Source organism: Fundulus heteroclitus, chromosome 21 (genome assembly GCF_011125445.2).
Source record: "Fundulus heteroclitus isolate FHET01 chromosome 21, MU-UCD_Fhet_4.1, whole genome shotgun sequence".
Classification (NCBI taxonomy): domain Eukaryota; kingdom Metazoa; phylum Chordata; class Actinopteri; order Cyprinodontiformes; family Fundulidae; genus Fundulus; species Fundulus heteroclitus.
In genome coordinates, this window is record NC_046381.1 from 39,167,593 (window position 1) to 39,185,318 (window position 17,726).

Consider the following 17,726-nt stretch of genomic DNA (forward strand, 5'->3'; position numbering starts at 1 on the left):
TGAAGATCAGGAGAAGCTGAAGGTGGATCATAAAAACGAAACCAAGCTAATAAATAAAAGAAAATGACAAAAAAAGTCCCACAACTGGTTTAAAATTCACAAATCATGTCCACAAGACTAGAAATATGATGAATCTAAGTGTTTAAAAGGAAGCTATGGAGAATCCACCGATCATCAGCCAGGTGGTCCTGGGCTGCTGAGGAAGCGTTTCTTGGAGGACGTTGAGGGTTCCTCAGAGAAAGTGATGCTGCACCAGTCTTCTGCCGTCCATCTGTGGTCATCTTGCAACATAAAGAAAACTAAAATTTTCTTGAAATTAGTGTATTTTTCGTTGATTTGAGCAGCTAAATAGGACTATTTACCAGTGGAATGAGTATTTTTACCCTTAAATAAAGATAATTAGATATCCTGAAATAAGATGATGGAGATAAATTGTTCTTATTTTAAGTGCAAAAATATTATTCCAGTGGCAAATAATCTGATTTACCAGCTCTAATCAAGAAAAAATATACTAATCTCAAGGAAATGTGACTTGATTTCAGTCTCCTCCATCCTTGGTGGTTTCCTCCAGCAGAAGTCTTCCTCATGCTCAAAGTGACCCTGGAGCTGCCAGCATAGAGCAAGCTCTGCTCTGGTGGTAGAAACATTCTGGAGCCTCCTGGGTCCTTTGGGATCTCCACAGCTGGAGCTGCAGCTGACCTTCTTCGCCTCCAGAGCGCCTCAGGCCGTCCGCTGGGTCCTGAACACAGACAGGTTTCTTCCTTCTGCTGATCTCCTCAGAGCTGCTGGACTCGCTCCTGCTCTGGATCTGTTCTGCATCAGCCTGCAGCCTCAGGAACGCTCCCACCTGCAGCCCAGCACAGCTCCAGGAAACCGTTTAAACGTCTCCAGGGAGAAGAAGTCTGTAGTCCAGCCTAAAATCTGGTTTCACGCTGCAGAAATGTTCTTCCCTGCACGTCTGACCCCGGCCTGTACGCCAGCAGCAGGTGGGGGGGGGGGGGGGGGTCTCCTGTTCCCCGCCTGAAGCCGTCCTCCACCTGCAGGTGACGCTGTAATCTGACTCCAGGCGTCAGATTACGGGCAGATTAAACCAACACGCCTCATCCGGACCGTCCTGACGGAGCCCACGCTGATCCTGGTGAATTCAGGGGCGGATCCAGACTTCCTGCTGCGGGGAGCCTCTCTGATTTAAACCTTAAATTACTCAGTAGGACCGCTTCTCTCTGCAGGTTTAAACTAAATTATCTATTTATGAGCGTTGCTCATGACCATGTTCGTTATTTCTGTTCACTTTAATTTGTTTTGTTTCTGTTAAATTTGATTTAATTCATGAAGTAATTCAATTTAGCCTTCATTTGTTACGTTACTAATGCTTTATTCACTTCATTTATATTTATTTTAGTTTAATTGTCATTTTAAGTTAATTTGAAGCATCTTTATTTTAGATGTTTTGGCTCCAGGGTCAGTAGCAGTGTTGCCTTGGACCAGGAGTGACAACCTCATTCCTATATTGGGTCACTTTGACGTCCTTAAGTCATTTAAAGGGCCGGCTGCTCCTGTATAGATGATACTTTTGGTTTCATAATTTCATTCCAGTTCACATAGAAATATAAAAAAAATGCACAGTAACACAAAAGTAGCACCTTAGGTCCAGTTTATACAGTTTTTCTGAAAATAAAGTTGATATCTGGGTGAGTTACTCTTTAAACTAATCATTCTGCATCACTTCTTCTCTTTTTGGACATTTCTGGGTTGTTTTAATGTGTTGTAGGAATCAACTCAATCAACATTCACTACAGCAGGCACAGTTTTAGCCACTTTATACACTATAAAAGGATTTATGCCTCTACTTTATGACATGATCTGCCTTTTTTGGCTATGGAGGGCCGAATAAAATGCCTTAATGGGCCGGATTCGGCCCGCGGGCCTTAAGTTTGACACGTGTGCCTTAGAGCAAGATCCTGGGTTTGAATCCTGACCAGGGTCTGTGTGCATGTCCTCTACGGCCAAAGACCTGAAACAGGACTGTTTATTTAACTGGTTTCTCTAAATTCTCTAAATTGTGGATGGTTCTCCTGCTTTTTTAATTAAACTTTCTTATGTATGTAGATTTTAGCTTTATTACACTTTTTTATTCATTCATTTTAGTATTTAACTACTTTTTCTTATTTGTTTTAATACTTTTATTTAACTTATTTTTATTCTGTTCTATTTTAGTTTAGTTCATTTAGATTTATTTAGTTATTTATTGTTATATCTTGAGGGAAAAAACATAAATTTAACTACAGGAGGGGCTCTTTCCTTAGAAAATACCTTTGGAGAGTTTTGTTAAAGTTTAATGAAAACAATTAATTGATTTTCTGCATACAAAGTGTTTTGTGAACCGTGGTTTTATTTTGAAGGGCGTTATAATAAAGTTGGTAAAGAAATGACAGGAAATCGTTTCCACTGCAACAGATTACCAGAGAAACTTCCTCCTGATGTGGAGTTCCCATCATGACCGTAGTTCATATTATGTCCTTCATGCGATTTTATTTATATCAAAAATACAATGATTCAAATGTATGTTTTGCAGGGAAATAAAGCTGAGAATAATCTTTTTCTACAGATAGAAAACTAAACGCGGTCATTGTTCTGCAGGTGAGCCTCACCTGGTGAGTTCCCACAGAAACAAACATCAGCTGAGGTCAAACATGGAGGCCTGCAGCTCGCTTCCAGCTGCTGAATATTTCAGCGTTCTGATCACGTGGCGGCAGGTCAGCATGATTTAAAGCGGCTGGTTTCCTGCAGCGCCGCACAGGACCGCGGTGCAGACACCCTGCAGGAGGAGGGGAACCCGCGGCAGGTGAGTATCTCACCTGGGCGCTCAGGTGTGCTTCTTCACGCCGCTGCCTGCCTCAAACCTGCAGCGTCGATCAGGCTTCGCTCCAACCGGCTGAGCTCGGCCAGGCGTTTGGGTTTTTTTGGCTGGACTCACCTGTCAGAGGGAAGAGCTGCAGTTTGACAGACGCAGAAGTTGGTTTGTTGTAGTTTTCCGCTGTGAAAACGGATCCACGGCGGTCATTAAAGTTTCAGAGAGGGAGTCTCGCTCTAGTGGGCGAGGAGAACAGATCAGGGTTACCGGCTGGGCCTGCTGGGGCCTAAAGGCAGGACTCAGCTGTCCATCTGCTGCTGGTTTTAAAACACCAGCAAAGGTGTCAGCTCATAAAAAACTGTTTCAGTAGGGATCCTACCACAAAGGTGCGTTTATTACATAGAGAACAATGTTTTACATTTAGCTTACAACTATTATTATTTAGAAAAATCAGTCTGGGTTCTCCACATCCTGGACTTTCCAGCTTCTAAGCCGTTCTAAACCTTTCAACAAATACAAACAGGCCATCCTGAAACATTAAATTAGGTTCTAAGAAGGAGCAAGCAATAACCTTTGACCCTTAATGACTAAAACTAAAAACATCTGCAACACAACCAGCAATGATATAAATAGAGCCGGTCCACTAGAAACAGCTGCAATCCAAAGAATAAAAAGGCGTTAAATCGAGCCGATAAAAGGATAAAAATGGAGCAAAAGACATGAAATAAAAGTGAAAATTAACCCCAGACCTGCAGGCAGGAGAGATAACAGACGTAGTTTTTGTTTTACAGCTGGGTGGAGGCTCTCTGGGTTTGAAACCAGCCGACTCTTGGAGCCAGCTCAGGAATGTGGCACCAGTTTTAATGAATACCAGCAGAACCGCTCAGTCCCAGCAACCTGAATCTGAAATCTGTCTGAGCATTTAGTGAGTTTCTCTACATTTACCTCACTTCATGGTTTGGTATCTTCACAGCTTCTCTTGCCTCGCTCTGGATTCTGGGTCAAACATCTGGCAGCGGGTTTGGGGACGGTCCAGATGAGCCTCAAACGATGACGCGCTGGTTGTGAAGGCCGTTTACAGCAGCAGGTGAGAACCAGGTGAGGCGATGGCGGCGTGGTTGGCTCGGCTGTCGCTGGGAGACGCCTGGTACGGCATGTACTCCCGCCTGCTGAGGACCAAACCCGTGGGCTCCATGGGCCACGGCGCAGACGACCTCACCGAGATGGCGGAGGGGTCCGCTGTGGGACTGGCGAAGGTCCTGACCACTGTGGACCTGGTGTCGCTTGGCGTGGGCAGCTGCGTGGGTACGGGGATGTACGTGGTGGCCGGGCTGGTCGCCAAAGCCATGGCCGGGCCGGGGGTCATCCTGTCCTTCATCATCGCAGCGGTGGCCTCCATACTGTCAGGTAAACGGCCTTCAAAGATGGTGGAAACTCATGAGTTTTATATAAAGTCAGAAGACTGGAGGACTTTTATAAATTACAAAAAGCCTGGCATAAAAATAATAGTAATAGAAAAATAAATTAAAAACAATAAAATTAAGGCACAAATAAAATAACATCAAACCATTTCTCAGAATTTGTTTGATGGTATTTTCACATCTTGCGTCGCTAATTTCCAAAGTTCTAGCAGCTAGCAGTGTTATTGTGCTAACGCTAACGTTATGCATAACGCAACAATAAGTGTAGAATCCATGTTGTCTTTCTATTTATGTCTGCTATGACAATAATAGTTAATATTTTTAATTTGCTACTTTTCTAGCTTTCTGTGGCTGCTAGCCATGCTATCATGCTAATGTTAGCTTGTATGTAAACAAAAGCGATAAGTGGAGATGCAGTTTTAGTTTGTAGTATTTTATTACTATTATATTATTATTTTATTCATGTTTGCTATGAGAATGCTAGTTAATATTTTTAATTTGCTACTTTTCTAGCTTCCTGTGGCTGCTAGCCATGCTATCATGCTAATGTTAGCTTGTATGTAAAGAAAAGCGACAAGTGGAAATGCAGTTTTAATTTGTAGTATTTTATTACAATTATATTATTATTTTATTTATGTTTGCTATGAGAATGCTAGTTAATATTTTTAATTTGCTACTTTTCTAGCTTCCTGTGGCAGCTAGCTGTGCTATCATGCTAATGTTAGCTTGTATGTAAAGAAAGCGACAAGTGGAGATGCAGTTTTAGTTTGTAGTATTTTATTACTATTATATTATTATTTTATGTATGTCTGCTACATCAATGCAAGAGTTAGTTTTATTTTGTCAGGAGCTAGGTCTAAGTCTTAAATCTTAATCTGCTGCTTTTCTAACTTCTTATAACAGCTAGCTGTGCTGCGGTACCACTGCCACTAAGTTGAATGTAAACAGCATCAATAAGTGGAAATTAGTTTTCTTCTGTGTTGTTTTTATTTCCTTTCTTCTCTGAAACAGTTTAATCTTATTATGTCCAAACCTATAGTTATGAAAAATCATTTGCTTCTGCTTTGGTGACATGACTGTAAAGATACAAGATAGGATAAACAATCCCAGCGTGACACGGGCCTTATTACATTTTTCCACCATCTTGTTATCTAATATTTCTTTGCTGACCATAATATTGGAGCCTGTTGTACTATATCTTTAGAATCATAAAAAAATTAGATAAATAAATAAATGTCTACTGTATTCATCTGTACAATTGTCTCGTTCATTTTCAATCTTTGTACATATTATTGTTTTCAGTCTATTGACCCAAAATTTTGAAAACAGTTTTATTTCAGCATGTGTTCCTCGGACAACTTCTGCCCATTTTTTAAAATCTCAATAAAATATATTATATTGCCCAATTCAAAGTGTCCACTTGCTTACAGACCGGCTGTTAATCCTGGCTTTAACCTTCAGGATGGGTTAGCTTTTACTAGCACTTATAGCAAAAATCCCTCAGCGCCATCACAGTTACAATAACACAAGAGTTCTCCACGAAACATAATAGGTCTTCATTATTGCTGAATTTAAATTAGTTTCCATCTATAAAGATCGTTAAGCAGAAAGCAGACGGAATGGAGAGATTTCTTCCATCTTCGTTTTCTAGATTTTTATTTGCTAAACTAACCTGATTACATAAAAATAACCTAATTGCCTTTCAGGATTGTTTCCTCAGATGCTCTCTTGTCAACCTTCCAGTTATTAAATGTCCTCTAAAGACTCATCCAACAGCAACATTTCTACCGCCACGTTTCTGTGTTTTCCTCAAAGGGGTCTGCTACGCAGAGTTTGGGGTCCGGGTCCCCAAAACGACGGGCTCGGCCTACACTTACAGCTACGTGACAGTTGGGGAGTTTGTGGCCTTCTTCATCGGCTGGAACCTGATCTTGGAGTACCTGATCGGCACGGCGGCGGGGGCGTCGGCTCTCAGCAGCATGTTCGACTCGCTGGCCAATCACAGCATCAGTAACTACATGATAACACACCTGGGCACGCTCCGAGGACTCGGTCAGTGTGACCAGCGTTGATTAAAGATGCTGTGGTTGGCTGTCATCCAGTCCAGATAGGCGTGTGATGTCTCCTTCTCCTGGCTTTGCCTTTTCTGACAGCTGTTTGTACACCTGTGTTTCAGGTAAGGGTGAGGACACGTACCCCGACCTGCTGGCCCTGTTCATCGCCCTGCTGGTCACCGCCATCGTTGCTCTCGGTGTGAGGAACTCTGTGGGATTCAACAACGTCCTGAACGTGGTCAACCTGGTGGTCTGGGTCTTCATGATCATCGCCGGGCTCTTCTTCCTGTCCGCCAGCAACTGGGAGGGCGGCAGGTTCCTGCCCTACGGCTGGTCGGGGGTGAGACTTCGTCAGCTTACCGTTTCAGACTGATTCAGGTTCCAGCAGAAGCAGCAATAAAAACACATTTTTACACAGCTTAAAGAAAGATGTCAGCTTAAAGAAAGATTAGAACTTAAATTATGTGGAAGAGGAAATGTTTAAACTGCTGCTTTTAATGCCTCCAGGTGAGCTTTACTGAGCTTTTAACTTGATTTCCCTTCATGTACAAACTTCTCAACTTGTATCCAGCCCTCTTGGACTGCCTGTCATGTTTTAAAGCTAATTAATTGTTTCCATTTGGTCCATCTATTACTGTTCACTCGACTGGATTTGGAACAGAAACTCAGCAAAAAATGTTTTTTACCATTTTCCTTCAACTTCTGGATGGGTCTAAGTCAAACTTTGGTTTTCACATTTCTTTGAATGCACTCAGTTTGTACAACTTAAAAATTACAATATTATTTATCTGTGGAGTTTTAGAACCTATATCTTTTGTGTTTATAATATATATTCTGTTCTCAGGTGAGACGATATTAAAACTGATTGCAACGTTGATGACACCCGGTTGTACCTAATAGTCAAAGTTTCTATACTCTCTTTCTTTAGTCCTGTTTGAATCTGTCCTGATGATTTAAGATCTTATTTACTCTGAATTTTTCATAAACCTGACAGTAACCAAACAGAATTTATGGTTTATATGTCTCCATATCTCAACAGCTTATGTTAATCTAAACATCTACTCTCATCCACTCATTTGTAACTTATTGTTTCTATCACTGGAATGGTAAATGGCTTGTACTTGTATAGCGCTTTTAACTAGTCTTGACGACCTCCAAAGCGCTTCACACTACAGTTCAGTCATTCACCCATACTCCTCCATACTTTAAAGCTCTTTGTTGTCTTATTTCTTCTCACCTCTGTGAAATGCTTCCTCCCCAGTCGTCTGGTCTCTCTGTTTGATCTGCGGATGGCACCAGAGGGATTTCTGTAACTTTGACTTTATTCCATCTTTTGGTTTTTCAGATCATAAGTTTGTGCTGGTTTTCTTTGGCTAATAAACACTTAAATGTCCATCTCTTCCATCAAGGAACTGGTGGTTATGGTACTTTAATGGTTCCGGATATTATCACAGAAACTCTGAATTATTTTCTACCGTAGTGAGTCTGGTATTCAGAGCCTGTTGGATCTGTATTGTGGAGTATTTTAGTCAAACGAGAGAGAAAACCGAGAAGATTTTAGGAACACGGGTGAGCATTAGGTTAAATTCTCTGCTATGTTTCGTGTTCAGGTGATGCAAGGTGCAGCCACGTGTTTCTACGCCTTTATTGGCTTTGACATCATCGCCACGACTGGAGAGGAGGCAAAAAATGCCAACACATCCATCCCTTATGCCATCACCGCCTCACTGGTCACCTGCCTCACCGCCTACGTGTCGGTCAGTACGCAGACGTCTATCTTTAAAAAAACAAAGACGCATCGTCTCTTCCTGACAGGAAGCTTGAATGTGCTGGTTGGTGTGATTAACCATTGCTAAAACCTGTAGATGTGTGTTTTAGTAGGTATATTATGAGCTTCACAATATTATTGATGAGGAAATTGGCAAACTTCAGAATTTTTTATTTTTTTTATTTATGGTCTGCTGTTATGTGGTCACTAAGTGGGTCTGCTGTAAATAATCATCTTAGCCAAACCTAAAAGTCTCTTAGACTTTATATTAACGAGTTTATCAGCTCTTTAAAGGAGCGGCTTCCGAATCCCTGAACCAAATATCTTGCAAATCCCATCAAATTACAAGGAAAAAACCCTGAAATCCTGTTTGACACAATCAAAAACATTGTTTCATCATCTCTTACTTCATATTATTTCATTAGTTCATGCTCAATTATTTAATAGAGAAAGTTGCCGGCATCAGAACCTGTATCTCTCTCTCGCATCGCACCGCTGTCTGGATTCTCCTCCTCTCACCTCCCATCCATGGACCTCTTTCTCTCCAGTTAAATACGAAACCTTACAGCACTGTTGGGTCAAATGAAACCTCCTCCAGGTCTCTTGATGTCCTCCCTGCATTAGTTCGTGACCTTAAGCTCAAACTCACTTGAATTATGCAGCAGGACGATTATCCAAAACACAGCAACACCTCTGAATGTCTCAAAAAAGGAAACAAAATGGAGACGGGCAGAATCAAAGTCTGGATTTAGAGCTGATTGAGATGCTTAAAATCTCCAATGTGGCTGAGCTAAACAATTCTGCCAAGAAGCTAAAATACCACCATAGTGACTAAAGACTCCTTTTCTATTTATTGCAATCACTGGTTATTAGTTTTAGTGGGTAATTACTTTTTCACGTAGGGCCAAGTTGGTTTGGATAGTTTTATTCCTTAAGAAATTAGCTCAAAGCCGACGTGTTTGATGCTCTAATGCAGTAAATTGTTCTCAACCATGGAGTCTCAGTCAGGTGTTGAGGATTTAAACTCTTGGACTTGTCTTGGTCTTAATCCACTTCAGTTTTGATTGTGACTTGGTCTCAGGAATTGATCTTGGTTTTCATCGGTCTCAGATAATGAACTGACCTTCTACTTGGAAGACTCTGGTCTGGATCTTGACTTGGTCTGAACTCCAAAAAGTTTGATCTTGGCTTTTTCTTGATCTTAATTTCCTCTTGAAATCTTGGTATTGAGTTGATTTTGGACAATCTGGTTTTGAACTTAACTTAGTCTAGACTCCCTAAAGTCTTGGTTTTGTGACACTCTAGTCTTGGTCTTGACTTGGCCTTGAAACCTTCTGTGGTTTTGGTCGTGTCCGGATGTTGGGACTCTCTCTGAGTTGGTGTAGGTGTCTTGGTCTTGTCTTTGCCTTCAACGTCTTACTTTCTTTGGTAATCCTGGCTTTAGTCGTGCAATGTTCTTTGTTCTTGACTTCTGCCTGGTCCTTGTTTCTAAGTAGTTTGGGGTGACATTCTAGTCACTAACTATCAACATCTTCTTTTTTTACACCAGGTGAGCGTGATCCTGACTCTCATGGTTCCCTACAACCTGATCGATGGCTCGGCTCCGCTCATGGAGATGTTTGCTGTGCACGGCTTCATGTGGGGGAAGTACACCGTGGCTGTGGGCTCCATCGCTGGACTCACCGTCTCCCTGTTGGGTTCCCTGTTCCCAATGCCCAGGGTCATCTACGCCATGGCCCGCGATGGACTGCTGTTCAGGTGACGTAATAATCAAAGCACAGTCATAGCACCGATGATAGAAGCTGATGTAGTTTCTGTGTCTATACCTGAAGGTTCCTGACGCATGTTTCAGCGCTCACACACACTCCTGCCCTGGCGTGCGTGGTGTCGGGGAGCTTTGCAGCCGTTCTCGCTCTCCTGGTGAGCCTGCGGGACTTGATCGAGATGATGTCCATCGGCACTTTGCTGGCTTACACCCTCGTCAGCGTGTGTGTGCTGTTACTGCGCTACCAGCCCGACAAAGACACCGACACACACCAGTTCATCTCAGAGGAAGACGTGGACGACGTCAAGCATCAGGACTTTGGAGACGGACCTACTAAAGATGACAACATCATGACGGATGGCTCGGATCCAGAGGGGTCCTCCTCCTACCACACTGGTGGGACCGAGGGGGAGGGAGATGACGCTGGTTTCCACACCGGACCCGCCTCTCTGATGAAAAGACTTCTAGGTGGTCATTATTACACCCTGCGACTGCGGCTGGGAATGCCTGATTCATCAGCACGCCCAACTCCTGCGTCTGGCCGGATAGTCACCAGATGCACCCTGTCCCTCTTCTTCATGTCCTTTCTCTTCTGGTCCACCATCATATTTGGTGTAGAGCAGGGCTCAGGAGCCGGAGCGGTGTTTTCAGGCCTGATGGCCACACTGATGGTGGGATCACTGGCGAAGCTCTTAATTCTCATCATACAACAGCCAGAGAGCAAGCTGAAGCTGCCCTACATGGCACCATGTGTTCCCTTTGTTCCCGCAACGGCCATCTTGGTTAACAGCTACCTGATGCTGAAACTGTCTGCGCTCACCTGGGCCAGGTTCACTATCTGGTGTCTGATAGGTGAGTTCAAATCTTCTGATTGTTTATTTTAGACTTGTAATGGAGCATCGGCAATGAATAAAATGGGTTTCTACAATCCAAGCTGTATAATACAAAGAGGAAATCATTGATTGTAAAGCAACTTTAGATTGTTAGGCATGAGTATGTTCACTAGTGAGATTAAGCTTGATCATATTTCCTATTTTTATACTACTTAGAGTCTCTCTTTACCTCTCTATTTAAGGTCATGAGGGTTTGAATAAGTTGGTCTGACTCCAACATGCATTTTAGGGCATATCCAAATGTGGGCGGAGTCAAACGTTTACCTCTACTTGTGTCTGAAACAACAACGTGGATCCTGTTGGTAGAAGTTCTATTGCTACTATCTAAGTCAGGACAAGTTCAATTAACGGGGCAGATGTATTACTGTCAATCAGAATTAGCATGTATGGCCGTTTAAATCTGCCACTTTACCAAATATTGCATGTCAGTAGATTGTGATGGGTTTTGTGATGAAGAATAAGGATGGATACTGAATTTGTTACTTTTATAGGTTTATAGGTATTGGTAAAATATATTTGTATGAGCTGTGGATTCAGGCATTATATTAAAATTCATAAATGATCTAATAAGGTTTATTTGTAAATCCAAACAAGTTCATATACTGAGAAATAAATATGTTAAACTAGAAAAAGCTGTTCCTGCGTAACAGCAAGTGAGAATGCTAATCTGCAGAATGATTTGAGCAGAAGATGCAGAAGACAAAAAGTAGCTGAAAAACATTGAAATCAGATTTGAAGAATTTGAAAAATTTGAAGAATTTGAAAAAATTTAAGAATTAGAAGAAATGGAAGAATTTGAAGATTTTGGAAAAAGTTGAAGGAATTTGAAAAATTTGAAGGAATTTGAAGAATTTGATAAAGTTGAAGTAATTTGAAGAAAATTTGAAGGAATTTGAAAAAGTTGAAGAATTTGAAAAAAATTGAAAAATAAAAAAAATTGAAGAATTTGGAAGAATTTGAAAAAATTGAAAAAAATTGAAAAATTTGAAGAATTAGAACAATTGGAAGAATTGGAAGAATTTGAAGAATGTGAAGAATTTGAAGGAATTTGTATCAATTTGCATTGATTTCAATGGGAACAGCCAAACAATCGCACAAAAAGTGAAATATTTTAAAAAGAGTAAAAGTTAGCATAACCATGAGATAGCATTGGTAGTAAATGTCACAGTGAAAGGAATTAGCTAAAATTATAAAAATACCACATGGTACAAACTCAAAAGTTGAGAGTTTTGAGTTCCAAGTTGGAAAAATTAGCTCAAACACTTTCCCCTTAAGCCCGACCGGCCCGGTACCGAGAGGCGACATCCATTTTTCATCTTCTCAGTTATTTTTTCCATAAATCCCCCGAAGGAGGAGAATTTAATGTTTCTGAAACACGTCACTAAAAATGTTTTTTCACCAATACTATCAGTTTTGCTGTACTTTAAACACAGAAGATGCCTTTCAAAGGTTTATCAAACATGGATCTTGACTCTCCCGGAAAATACTTCAGGACACAGATATGTTCTTGTTCCGGCTTAATGGCTGGAATCATCAGAAATAAAAGAATCATATCTATCCAACAACCTGTTCTTCCAACGTTGGCATTCATTTTCCATGTGTAACGGAGGTGTTTTACAGAGCTTTCGCTTTACAAACTGCCCTGCACACGGTCGATGATCTACAGCGTAAATGTTGTGACCAAAGTCTGTGTTATATACAGAAGGAGTCCTACAATGGAAATCAACACTTTTATTTGAAAAGATTCCCTTTTATTAGGGGAAAAACACATTCGGCAGAGTTTTGGTACAGTTTGCTAAATTATAAGTTGTCATGCCCTCACACTGCCCATTAAAACTTTTATGGAATAAATATGGCTTTAACTGATTCAGTCCAGATTTGCTGCAGTCATAGTCAAGATGTGGATCTATAAAGTCTGAGGCTTCTCCCATATTTTCATGATGTTTTTTGGTCTTTATTCTGAAATAAAATTCGGCAAGACTCAAAAAAATAGATTTTCTGTCTTGTTTAATCACATATAATTCAGACATAGTGACATATGGAATATTGGTTCCACTGGAAAAATATTCTTTGATGCCTTACCTTCACAGAGATACCAAAAGTTTGCATTTACACTGAATACCTGTGGAGTTGTTCTTAATTTATATCAGTTATGGAATCTTAGATGGAAATTGCTCCTAAACCCCTCTGAGGTCAACAATAATTATTTAAAAAGCTCCAAATTGGAAATCCAGAACATATCCAAATTTACTGTAGGTTATTTTTCCAACGACTTCATTCACCTGCAGTTTGTCAATTTTCATTTATTTTCATTTTGGAACCTCAAACGTCCTCATAAATATTCACATAGTGAAGCTTTTGGTTCCTGTTTGAGTGACGGTGTGTGAAGCAGCTCTGTGTGGGCAGGGACACATCCACAGGAAGAAACTGGTCCTCAGGGACCTCGTTTATCATTAACGCTGAAGCAGCAGCTTTAATACGTACTGCTGGGTCTCAGTGAGTTTTATGTTTTGGCCAAAACAAAAACCTCAATAATCTCTTTAAAACACGGCGTGTCTAAGTAAATAAACAAGGAATAACCGCTGCGTCTGTGGCCTATGTGGTTCTGGTGGCTTCTTTTGGTGTTGTAAAAATAACAGGGAGCTCTAGCTGGCATCAGCTGGTTTTCTTTAATTCTCCATTTTGTCAATGATCCTCATCTCTCTGCATTACACATAAACAGCATCAAGGTAAGGTCAATCTCTAGCATGAAACAAGTTCCTTGTCGGTGATCCTCATGGCTCTGAGGATTACCCATAATACAGTAACCACAATAAAATTATTGAAATTTACAGTGATCGTACAGTGGATTTTTGTTTACAGTACAGGAACACCCAGTGAGTGTCCTTTCCAAAGAAAGTAAAATAATTAATTGGAATGCTCTTAAAAATAAAATAAAATGCTGACATTTTATTTACTGGATGCCATTTTTATATTTTAGTGTATATAAACTTGCACCTTCGAACAACAATGCAAAAACATAAAAGAACCATATCTTTATATAAAACCATTCATATAAAACTCATCATTTTGTTAACCATCTGCTACAAGACAGTTAGTAAAACATACCTGCATTACACATAAACAGCATCAAGGTAAGGTCAATCTCTAGCATGAAACAAGTTCCTGCAAAGAGGAGCCATAATGTTACTGTGAGAAATCCCCGCCACACTTTCTGACAAACTAAACGTTTCTAAAACACAACAAAAAACGATATAATAGCAAATGTAGCCTAACCTGGATTAAACAGATTTCCATAATATGCAAAAAGAAAACCCATGAACATATTTTATAAAGTGCATAAATAACATTTCTTCACCACATAGCAGAGACACATTACCTTGTCGGTGATCCTCATGGCTCTGAGGATTACCCATAATACCCCGCTCTTCCTAGGGTGAATGCAGTACCCTGTTTTACCAGCAGATGGTACATTTTAGCAGGATTTAACCTGAACCAATTTAACTATGTTACACGTCTGCCAGCTGGGCCTCTCCACCTGGTCCTGGCTCTGAGATGTTCCCTCTGTCCTCAGGTCTGCTGATCTACGGCTGTTACGGAGTTTGGCACAGCACCCTGGAGATGAACGCCCGCGAGCAGCAGGCCCACGCCAGCTCCTACCAGCGCTACGACGACAACCTGGACGACTCCTTCGCCCCCGACGACGACGTTTACCCCCAGGAGCCCGACGACCGGCCCTACCAGGGCTGGTCTGCCCCGGAGGAGAGTCAGCACCGCCACCAGAACCAGAACCAGGACCAGAACCAGGGCGAGGGCGAGGAGGAGGAGCCCGGTCAGAGCCAGAGCGAGGATGATGGCGGTCAGCGCGGGTACCAGGCTGGAGCGGGAGTCCCGGCCACAGGCGGAGGCGGCAGGTCCAGGGGACGGACCAACTTTGGGTTTGATGATGAAGACGACTGAAGACGATCAAATCCTGCGATCCCAGACCAAAAAGACTTTCTTATTTATAACCAGTGCGTTGATCTCTTGGTTTCCTCCATGTTGACGGATGTGATGATGGACACACCGACAGTCTGCTTTTAACACCAAAAATCATCCCTCAGCAGAATTATTTTATCAGTACGGTGTTCTAGTTTACGGTTTCCCACTCAGGAAGTGGCTGAACCACGGGTCACAGGTCACAGGTCACAGGTCACAGACTCTACTCTGACGTCTTACTGCTGATTAAACAGGTTATCATTTAAAGACCCAAACTGGACACTTCTAAACTAAAATATTTTAGGTTATTTGTGTGGATAAATCTGTTTAGGTGTGGACTGCTTCATCCAGCTATTCTTTCTTCATCATCTGCCTAACAGACACTTTTAATTCAGACTTTTCTACCAGCCGCTGGTTCAGACAACACCAGTGTTTCTTTATTTAACGAGTCTGTGGGCTGATGTTTGCTTTATTTACAGGAAACGACTGTTGGCCCGCTGAATGCTTGGTTGAGTTTCTCTTCTATAACCTTCCTTTGAGATGCGACAGATGGACTCATCCTGGTTCTGGTTCTGCTGGAGGTTTCCTCCTGTTAAAAGCGTGTTGTTCCTTTCCCCTGTCGCCACGTGCTTGCTGTGGATGAGGGATTGCTGACTCGATGGATTCGTCTGGGTATCCTTGAATAGATGTCTCTGTAATAAATAGTACTGAATACTGCATCGTATGGAGGTCTGAATCGAGTCTTGGAAAAGTATTCACACAGCGCTGCTCAGGTTACAACCACTTACTCCTGAAAATGATTCCTGGTTTTAAAACGTTTCTTGCTAATAAAACCCTCTGTGGTGGCATTTGCATTCACTCCGTATCTTCTCAGAGATCCCTTAATAAAATCCTTAGCAGAAAACATGGAAAACTTCTAGGGGTGTGAATACTTTTGCAAAGGCTCTGGGTGTAAATCTGAACCCGTTTGAATGAACCGACTGATTAGCATTAAATCTGGACTGAACATGGTTCTGTGTATCTGGTTATGACTCCATACGGTTTGCAGAGCGGCTGTAGATGATATTTGCTGTGAATCGGTGCTGCAGGAATAAACCGAAGTGACGGATTTCACAGGAACGTTCAGATGTTGTGGATCAGCGGCTTGGCAGCTCCAGCCTTTAAACTGCAGCGTTCTGCATATTTGGGATGTTTGCCTGCTTGAAAACAGCAGATTCTAATAATCGGCGTCTCTGAGAGGCTCCTGTAGAAGTCGGTGTGGGGAAATAAATCAGAGGTTGGCTCAGATGTAGAAAACATCGACCCACTCTGGGTTTCTGGTCCTCTGACGGGTCTCCATCATCTCCTCGTCTCCATCGGTTCACATCCAGCCTGTGGTTTTCTCTCTTCTATCAGATTCCTCTCTTACGCCTCCGTCCGGCTCCCAACGCTCGCTTTGTTTCCATTTTATTACCCGTCAGAAGATTTATTGACGTGTTTTGCTGGAAACTCACCTTTGGTCCAGGATATCTGCATTTTGGTCTTCCAGCCGGTATCTTATGAGAGAATTTGTGAGAAATTCCACCGATAACAAGCTGAACAGCAGGAAAATGGGACGTTTGTTCCAAAAAAGAAGTAAAAACTGTATGTTTCTCAGGTGCTTTGTAAAAATAGAAACATTTTTAAATGATTCTCTAAAGTAAACTAGATTTTTTGGGGTCTAATAATGACACATATGCACGTTCTAGGCTGGGATGTCACCACCTTTTTAAAAAAAGTTTCTCCTTTTTGTGTATTTTTGTGGGAAAATGAGGACGACTTTTAATATTTATGATTTAAGTTTTGCTTTTATGGTGTTTTATTGTGTTTTTTTTGTTTTTATTACTCTTTGGGAACTGTTTTTAGCCCCCTGCTATTGTAGCACTTTGGGATTTTATTTGAAATGTAAAGTGCATTATAAATAAAATATATTATTATTATTATTATTATAGTTGTGAAAAAAATAAATGTCTCATTTTTGGCTGAAGGAAATCAATCGGAGACTCAATTTCTTTATAGTAAAATTAAACGTTTATTGCTGGATCGTTTCAAGAGACAAAAAAAATTGTAACAAATTTTCAAAGTGATACGAGAGTAAAAAAGTAAAACTGTGACAAACTGACTAAAACCTAAAATCTGTGTGAGCAGGATTCATAAAGAGGAGTGAAAGGAGAAAAGTAATTAAAATGTCAGAGAAAGAAAGTTAACATGGGAAGCGATGTAGCGCTACTTTAAAAACCACAGAAGAAGACCTGAATGTGTTTCCTCTGCTGATCTCGTTTAATTTCCCTGACAGGATCAAGTTCAGCCGCCTGGACCTGAGGTCACGCAGGTAAAAAAACAAAAATCTTCAACATTTTCTTCCTGTGCAACACTTAATGCAGCTGAAGATGAATTAAAATGATGCTCTGATGAGCCTCAGAGAGAAATACAGTAAAATAACAGCTAATTAATCAGAAATAAAAAGACTGAATACAAGTTAGAGATTAGAGTAAACTACCATCAGCTAAAGCTTAAGTTCTTCTTGTATGTTTTAGTCCATTATTATTTAGTTTTTCTCTCGTTTGTGGAACTGATTTTAGAAATTATTCCAAGCTAACGTTGCTAACAAACATACATTTAGTACAATCCTTTTCGTTAGGTATGTTTCTTTTTAAACTTTACTTTTGTTAAACATTATCTAGTATATGCAGGAAAAAAATCATCTTTAAAAGAAAGAATTCTGACTTTAATCTCAGAATTCTGAGAAAAAAGTCAGAATTCTGAGAAAAAAGTCAGAATTCTGAATAAAGTCAAAATTGAATAGACTTTTTGTTTTGTTTTTGAATGGCCCTAATTATTTAATTATTTTTTCCAGTGCCCCCATTAAAAATCATTGCCCCCCCCCTGGTAAATAAATTTGGTCTAGCGCCGCCTCTGCAGACTGCGCTGCATGTTTTAGGTGCTTCCCTGCTTCAGCACACCTGGTTAACGTC

General features: G+C 41.0%; 1 protein-coding gene across 1 annotated transcript; it reads left to right on the forward strand.

Annotated features, from left to right (window-relative positions):
• Positions 1-2,809: 2,809 nt before the first annotated feature.
• LOC105916655 (solute carrier family 7 member 14b) lies at positions 2,810-15,452 on the forward strand. Its single transcript, XM_012851226.3, has 8 exons — positions 2,810-2,845; positions 3,828-4,261; positions 6,091-6,327; positions 6,452-6,669; positions 7,940-8,086; positions 9,647-9,855; positions 9,930-10,714; positions 14,330-15,452. The coding sequence occupies exons 2-8, from the start codon at positions 3,961-3,963 to the stop codon at positions 14,713-14,715; spliced, it is 2,283 nt and encodes a 760-aa protein (XP_012706680.2). The 5' UTR covers positions 2,810-2,845; positions 3,828-3,960; the 3' UTR covers positions 14,716-15,452.
• Positions 15,453-17,726: the final 2,274 nt, after the last annotated feature.